The 8,302-nt window shown below is 44.1% G+C and overlaps 1 protein-coding gene across 1 annotated transcript; it reads right to left on the bottom strand.

Annotated features, from left to right (window-relative positions):
- Positions 1–1,293: 1,293 nt before the first annotated feature.
- Positions 1,294–8,285, bottom strand: LOC111542205 (cytochrome c oxidase assembly factor 5). Its single transcript, XM_023211427.2, has 3 exons — positions 8,058–8,285; positions 5,672–5,755; positions 1,294–2,674 (listed from the first exon to the last, which is right to left on the bottom strand). The coding sequence occupies exons 1-3, from the start codon at positions 8,154–8,156 to the stop codon at positions 2,633–2,635; spliced, it is 225 nt and encodes a 74-aa protein (XP_023067195.1). The 5' UTR covers positions 8,157–8,285; the 3' UTR covers positions 1,294–2,632.
- Positions 8,286–8,302: the final 17 nt, after the last annotated feature.

The raw sequence follows: 8,302 nt of genomic DNA, 5'->3' as shown, positions 1-8,302 counted from the left end.
TTAAATGAAGACAAAATAATGAATTTCCCTCAGCTTAGATTAGGCAGTGGTTTCTTAGATACACCAAAAGAAAAAAATAAATTGTCATTCACCAAAATTAGAAATTATACTTCAAAGGATACCATCAAGAAAGTGAAGAGACAAACCACAAATTGGGAGAATCTGTGAATCACTTATCTTTAGGCGACTTGTATCTACAACATACAAAAAACTGTTACAACAGTAAAAAGAACTGAACTGAGAACTGGACTAAGGACTTGAATAGACATTTCTCCAAAGACATACAAATGGCCAATAAGCGCATGAAAACATGCTCAAACAGCATTAGCCATTAGAGAAATGAAAGTCAAAATCTCAAGTGGATAGCACTTCATACCCAGTAGAATGGCTATAATCAAACATGAATTATAACTGCTGGTGATGTGGAGAAATTGGAACCCTCAAAGATGGCTGGTAGAAATGTAAAATGCTACAGCTTCTGTGAAAAATTTTGGCAGTTCACCAAATGTTAAAGTTGGGCCACGAACAGTGGCCCATGCCTGTAATCCCAGCACTTTGGGAGGCCAAGGTGGGAGGATCACCTGAGCCAAGTTTGAGACCAGCCTAGGCAACATGGGGAGACCCTGTCTCCACAAAAATACAAAAAAAGTAGCTGGGCGTGATAGCGCGTGACTGTGGTCCCAGCTACTCAGGAGGCTGAGTTAGGAGGAGCCTGGGTGAGGCTGCAGTGAGCTGCAATCATGCCACTGCATTCTGGGCAACAGCAGAGACCCTATCTCAAGAAAAAAAAAAATTGGAATTATATGACCCTTTAATTCCGCTCTTACGGAAACATATGCTCATGCAAAATTTGTTCACCATTGTTCATCGCATTAGTCATAATAGCCCAAAGTGGAAACAGACCAAAGTGTGCCCACTGATGAATGGATACATAAAATGTGGTAACATCTATACTGTGGAGTATTATTCAAAACTAAAAGGTAATGAAGTACAGATAGATTCTACATGGGGATGAGCCTTGAAAACATGATGGTACGTGAAGCCAGTCACAAAAGGCTACATATTATATAAAAAGTGTATTAGCGGCTTTTAGAGGCTGAGGGGGAAGGGAAGTGACTGCTAATGGGTACAGGTTGCTCTTTGTATGTTCTGGAATTCGTGGCGGTGGTAGCGCTGTAGATACAATATGAAAACCACTGAATTGATAAGTTTCGGGGTGAATCTGATGGTACGTGTATTTCTCCAAACAAAGCTCAATAAAGCTGTTAATAAAGATGAGAGGGCTTTAAAATATACATTTTAGAGTTACTTTTATTAATAACGTTGTATCACTTAAATATGTATACAGTGAAAAAAACCGTGACTGTCCCTTTCCCAGTGAAAAGGAGTACACTCAACAGACCTTTGTGATATTCTGCAACAACGGCCCATGCTGGGGTGGAATTCTCACTTTTTAGTAGAACCTTTACAAACTCAAGTGAGCTGTACAACACCCTGATTGCTTTAACTCCAGTCAACCATGGAGGTATAAAGACGCTAGGGTTGTTTGCGATTCTTCAGTGCCAAAAGTAAAGTCGGAAACTTGGATTCCTGTTTGACTCTACTGTATTAAGTGATCAGAATAAAATTACTGTAAGGCTAATCTTCAACCACTTCGTGGTTTTCATTCTTGCTTTCTATAGTGAACATCTGTTGTTTCCACTTGCTTTACACCCCTTTCCTTTTGGGATTCGGCCCACTGCTCATCCATGTGATTCTGACAGGAGTTAGCAGTGACAGCGCAGATAGCCCAGGCCTGGCCAAGATCACAGGCCCCCATCCCCTTTTCCATAGGGACTGGTCCAATGCAAGGGCAGGTGATCCTGGGAAGACCAGAGTCCTTTTATAGGATTTGATTTGTGAACCCTGAAAAAGGAAGTTCTCTCTCTCCCTTTTGAATCATGGATCGTAAGGATGTGGGCTTGGAGCTCACACTGGCCCATTATGTAGAGAGGGCCAGCCTGAAAATGAAACCAGGAAACAAAAGCAGTCCGAAGATGATGGTAAAGAGCCTGGGCACCACAATCTGGGGCCAAGCACCAGCTACGCCTGTGGATTCTGTTGAGGTGCTGAGGTTATTACTAAGTGAATCAAAGCACACATGAAGTATTTCTTCTCTAAGGAATCAAACACAATTTATTTTAGAACTAGACAGGAGAAGACTGAACTAAAGAAAAAGTTTCATCCTAAACTTTCCCAACAGACATCTTCTGGATGGGCTCCATGTTATCAACTGTGTCAGTCACATCAGTGGCCTGTACAAATTGTGTAATTCGATTGAGGAGTCAAGTTTGCTAATAACAGTCTTTCCATTCTCTGTGCTTCAGAACAATTCTCAAAACACATTTATTATGCTGCCAACCATAAATGTTCAGTTAGGTTTTTCTTCTAAAAATAACTTGGATCAAGAGAATCATTTTACTTTATACATATTGAAAAACAGAACTCATCCATTTTCTTCAGTGTTCCGTGGAGGGGAAATCTGGTCCAACCAAACAGATACAGTAAAAAGTATGTTTCCTGTTTCGGCTTATTTGTGTTAATGACCAGAGAAAATATCTGTTTTCTTCCATCTTGGCTTCAACATAATGTATCAATATCCTTTTCTTCCTCTGAATCTTGCTCTGTTATCCAACTGAAAATAAATATACAATTAAATCAAATTTGGTACAATATAATTAATTAAACACCCCTTACTTTGGTAAGGGTATCACTGCATGAGAGAAATAAACCAGTTATTAGCAAAATCAAAAAGGCAATGACATCAGAACTACCAAGAAAAACCACAGTAATGAAGATGGCACTGACAGGGCGCGGTGGCTCATGCCTGTAATCCCAGCACTTTGGGAGGCCAAGGTGGGCAGATCACAAGGTAAGGAGTTTGAGACCAGCCTGGCCAACATATGAAACCCCATCTCTACTAAAAAATACAAAAATTAGCTGGGCATGGTGGCCTGAGCCTGTAATCCCAGCTACTCGGGAGGCTGAGGCAGGGGAATTGCTTGAACCTGGGAGGTGGAGGTTGCAGTGAGCCGAGATCATGCCACTGCACTCCAGCCTGGGTGACAGAGCAAGACTCTGTCTCAAAAATAAATAAATAAATAAAAAAGATGGCATTAAAAATAAAAGTTCTGCATCAAGGCAATCAATAAAGATTTTCTTCAAAAGCAGAATCCAAATTATATTTAACTTTTTATTTGGACTAAGTATACATCCTTCTTCTATAAAACTTAACTTTCTAAGTTTAGGTTAATATTCAAATATATTTGAAATCTTTAAATTGCAACTGATGAGCCCTGAAAAATGTTAAGTAACATTTTGGAATTTAAAATCCTTCAGGTGAATTACCACCTCACAAAATGGCAGCACGTTCTTTGACTGAAGCCTCACAGTGCAGTCATTTCTTAAGGGTGGTAGGTAGAGCAGAGGGTTCTAAAGTCAGTTTATAAGGCAAACTTGCATAGTCAATGGCACTCCCCAAAAATTCTATATTGGGGGTCCCTAACCTCCAGGCCATAAAGCTATACCAGTCCATGGCCTGGTAGGAAGCAGGCAGCACATGAGGTGGTCAGCAGCAGGAGAGGGAGTGTTAGGGCCTGAGCGCCACCTCCCGTCAGATCAGGGGCATTACATTTGGATCAGCAGCATGAGTCTCAGGAGCGTGAACCCTACTGTGAACCGCACATGCAAGGGATCTAGGTTGTACGCTCCTTATGAGAATCTAATGTCTGATGATCTGAAGTGGAACAGTTTCATCCCAAAACCATCCCCCGCCCCCTTCCCCATCCGTGGAAAAATTATCTTCTTCCATGTAACTGGTCCCTGGTGCCAAAAGGTTGCGGACCACTGTTCTATAGGAAGGAATTATTTTGGAGACAGACCCTGCCAATTAGTCCAACAAAGCCAGTGTGGACAGACAGCCATTTATTCATTGAGCACTAGGTAAAGCAGCTAAAGCCACACTTAAAAAAAAATTTTTTTTTTTTTTTTGAGACGGAGTCTGGCTTTGTTGCCCAGGCTGGAGTGCAGTGGCCGGATCTCAGCTCACTGCAAGCTCCGCCTCCCGGGTTTGCGCCATTCTCCTGCCTCAGCCTCCCGAGTAGCTGGGACTACAGGCGCCCGCCAACACGCCCGGCTAGTTTTTTGGTATTTTTTAGTAGAGACGGGGTTTCACCGTGTCAGCCAGGATGGTCTCGATCTCCTGACCTCGTGATCTGCCCATCTCGGCCTCCCAAAGTGCTGGGATTACAGGCTTGAGCCACCGCGCCCGGCCGAAATGGTAAGAACATTTTACTTTTTATGCACGATTGTAAAACATTTCTGCATAAGGTAGATAAATTGTAAAAATAAAAAAAATTTGACTTCTTCGTTCTTTGGAGATTGAAGACTGAGCTTTAGGTAGAGAATTTCAGAGAGTTTACATGCTTTGAACTTCCTGACAAAGTTAAAGGCTTGCATTTTACATGGGTAACAATCTATGTGAGAGAAGGCAAGAAAATCCTTCTCTATTCACACCAAATGACAAGAAAAGATGTCACTTAAGAAAGGAAACAGAGCATGGCCAAATGTAATCTAACTTTATACCCTCCCTGGATCTGATTAGCTGGCAAACATGCTCAAGTTCTTTGTTTACAACCACTTGCAGGCCGTAAGTATCAGCACCCTCCATTTCTTTTGTTAACAAAAAGGAAGGGATTTGCAGTGCAGTTCCTAAGCAAACAAAAGCATGCTCAAGGCCAGGCGCGGTGGCTCACTCCTATAATCCTAGCACTTTGGGAAGCCGAGGCAGGCAGATCACCTGAGGTCAGGAGTTCAAGACCAGCCTGGCCAACATGGTGAAATCCCGTCTCTACTAAAAAAAATACAAAATTTAGCTGGGCATTGTGGCAGGCGCCTGTAATCCCAGCTACTCAGGAGGCTGAGGCAGGAGAATCTCTTGAACCCAGGAGGCAGAGGTTGCAGTGATCCGAGATTGCACCACTGTGCTCCAGCCTGGGCAACAGAGTGAGACTTTGTCTCAAAAACAAAAGCATCCTCAAGTCCAAGTGCTTTCTTCCTTTAATGGGATGATCTTATTTCTGGTTTTGTACTTTTCGCCAAGAAAAGGGTCTCAGTTTCCATTCCAAAGATCTCCGTAGATCTTCCAAATCAAAGAAAGTTAGAAAGAACCCCAGCGATTTGTAATATCTTTTTAGGCCCTATTTCTACAATCCATCCCTCCAAAATTCAAACACAGATACGGGCATTTTCTCTTAGTCACATAAGGCACAAGTGTATACAGCTTAGAGCTCCACATGAGAGGTTTGCGCACACTTGCCAACTGAGCTGAACTCGAGAGTGGCCAACATGAACTTTTACCCATATATACCTGCCAAGACTTCATTCTCACCCTTTCGGAAATGCATGAAGTTCAGCAGCTGTGGCTAGCACGGTGACAGAAGAACATAAAAATGAGCTGTGCATTTTCATGAATGCTACCTGACATTAACTCACTGGAGTAAGAACTATTATCTACATCCTTTTTTCCAAACCATATCACTGCAACTTATCTGTAACTATTAAGCCATTCATATATTTAACCTCCATAGAGCTAATTTTTAGCATAAGCTTTAAAAAATCTTGAACCACTTACCATTGATCTTCTACACTCAAAAAATGCATATTTTAAAGCGCTGCAGTGTCCTTCCTTCAAACACTGCCGAGGAGATTTTCCTTCCTGTGACAGACACATAAAACAATATAAACACCTTGGAAATTTTCTCTCAAAGTATAAAATAATTGTCCTGAAAATAGTCCTTTTTTTAAAGTGTTAAAAGAGGAAAACAGTTATGTAAGAAATAGTTCTTGACCATCCTGGCTAACACGGTGAAACCCCGTCTCTACTAAAAAATACAAAAAACGAGCCGGGCGAGGTGGCGGCGCCTGTAGTCCCAGCTACTCGGGAGGCTGAGGCAGGAGAATGGCGTGAACCCGGGAGGCGGAGCTTGCAGTGAGCTGAGATCCGGCCACTGCACTCCAGCCTGGGCGACAGAGCGAGACTCCGTCTCAAGAAAAAAAAAATATAGTTAATCCATTTGGGCTCTTGGTGCCTAAAGAATGAAAAAAATTGTAAAGTAACTTGGGAACTTTTAAGGACACTGTTGAATTCTTGAAAACACTGGTTTCCATGGGACACTTTTCCTTAAATTGTTTATATTAATATCTAGAAAAGGATACCTTCATTTCCTTATGGGTGAAATGTGTGAACTGGGTACCCTAAAATCAGAATATTTTTAGTGTCAGTACGCTTTCTACACTGCAGAGGGCATGTCCCATTCATCAGTATTTGTTCCCTGAACTGGAGCCTGGCACTCCATACATGTTTGCTGTGTCAACAGCTACAGAAAGCCAGCTTGGAATTCTCTGTGCTGCTGCTATTGTCCTCCGCTTGGACTTTCTTTCCTCAGCCCTACTCGGTGTACTTTCTTCCCTGGACTAATCAACATGGCCTTCCATGTTGAACGTCTAGATAAAATCCAGTCTCCTCACTCTGACACACACGCAGGCCTTCACACCTGGCTGCAACCTTCCCCTCAGGCTTCTGTCGCATTCCCAGTTCCTCTGGGCCCTCCCACGTCTCCCTGCCTCTGCACTTGCTGTTCTTTCAGATCTTCTCCACAACCGCAACAGTTCCCACTCCTTTACTTGATAAACTACTACTCAACTTTTAAGACTCAGCTCTAATGTCACCTCAGAAGATTCCAAATTCTGAAGCAAAATCAGATGCTCTCCGTTGGGCTAAGGCATTTTTTCCCTCAAGATCTAGTCATTAAACACATGTTTAATAAATGCTTACAGTCTTATGGCAGGAATTTAGACTCTTAGACATCTATTTCTCCCATGACACCAAGCTTACATGGGTAGTGACTGCAACTGATTCATCTTCGTTATCACCAGTGTCAGGCACCATGCCTGCCACTTAAGAGGCATCTACCAGGAGCTGGCTGAACGGCAGCACCAGTGAATAAGGGGCAGAGGGGACACAGCCCCGGACAAGGGAGTCTGAAAACAGCGGTACCTCAGTTTCCTCATTTATATAAGGAAGTTGGGCGAGATAATCTCTTAAATTTATAATAACTCAAGGTTTACTAGACCTTGGGAGGTGAGAATGGCCGACTGCTAAAATCAGTGAACCAAACATAAACTGTGACTCGGCAGAAACACTAATACGGCCCTGTAGTGGATGTCCATTTGGGGGTCATCTTTTCTCTGAAATAACAGCAACCTTCTGGAACTACATCCGCCAATGCAAAGATAATTGCACACAATTGAATGCCCTCTCGTTGGGCCTCTGTCATTGGAAAAGGCACTTGTGGTTTATTTGAGCTCTAAAACCAGAACCCAGGTCCACTCTGAACCTCACTACATGCCTCAGTGTATTCCGAGAGGGTGCTGAGGAGACCTGTGTCTGTAGTAGGGGAGTGAAGTAAGAGCGTAGGGGAAGCAAGATACGAAATCGTGAAAAATCGTGAGTTGCTTTATTTTTACAATTTAACATCCAACAATGCAGAGAAGTGTAACTCAGAAACAAATTGACATCAACACAAGGCAAACTGAGCACACATTCAGTCACAACTGAACGGGCAGGGGACACGACTGGCCAGGGCAGCGTACCAGGTTTACGCAACTCTCTGGAATCGTTAATTCTACAGATTATCATTTCTAGGCAGGCAAGAAACTTGGCTTATTCTCCTTTATGTCTCCAGAACCCGGCAGAGTGCTAGCATGCAATGCACGCTTCGTGAACTGAAATGGGTTAATCTTTGCAAAAACCCGACAGGGTGGGTTTATCGTTATCTCCGCTTTAATCCCACAGGGAACTAGCTCAGCGGATGTGCGCACGTTCAGTGAGCCCGAGCTGTGACCTACGCCCGGCATGGTTAACTCCAACCGCCGCCGCGGGCGACCCGCTGCCCTCCGCCGAGCCGGGCCTCCCCCGGGCAGGCCTCGTCACCACCGGGAGCGCCCGGCCGCGCTACCTGGACCACACAGTCCGACTGCAGCAGACACTCGCCCAGGTCCTCCTTCAGGCCCGCGCACGCGCCGCCCTCCGGCTTGTCCTCGTAATACTTGGGCATGACGGCGCTTCCCGTCCGCTGCGGACTCTACTTTCTTCCACTGCAACGGTTACGACCGGATCGGGAGCCAGCGAGGACCCAGTCTCAGCGGGCCGGAAGGCAGCGGCAATAACTTCCGGCGGGCCGCGGCGGTCGGGCTGAGGACT

This window comes from Piliocolobus tephrosceles, chromosome 15, assembly GCF_002776525.5.
Source record: "Piliocolobus tephrosceles isolate RC106 chromosome 15, ASM277652v3, whole genome shotgun sequence".
NCBI lineage: Eukaryota > Metazoa > Chordata > Mammalia > Primates > Cercopithecidae > Piliocolobus > Piliocolobus tephrosceles.
This window is presented reverse-complemented; position numbering and strand designations above follow the sequence as displayed.

Excerpts from the sequence above, each read along its gene's own strand:
- LOC111542205 (XM_023211427.2), bottom strand. The coding sequence starts at position 8,156 with ATGCCCAAGTATTACGAGGACAAGCCGGAGGGCGGCGCGTGCGCGGGC. Across the intron at positions 5,756-8,057 it reads AGTCGGACTGTGTGGTCCAG|GAAGGAAAATCTCCTCGGCA; the intron begins GTAGCGCGGCCG and ends TGTCTGTCACAG. Across the intron at positions 2,675-5,671 it reads TTGAGTGTAGAAGATCAATG|TTGGATAACAGAGCAAGATT; the intron begins GTAAGTGGTTCA and ends ATTTATTTTCAG.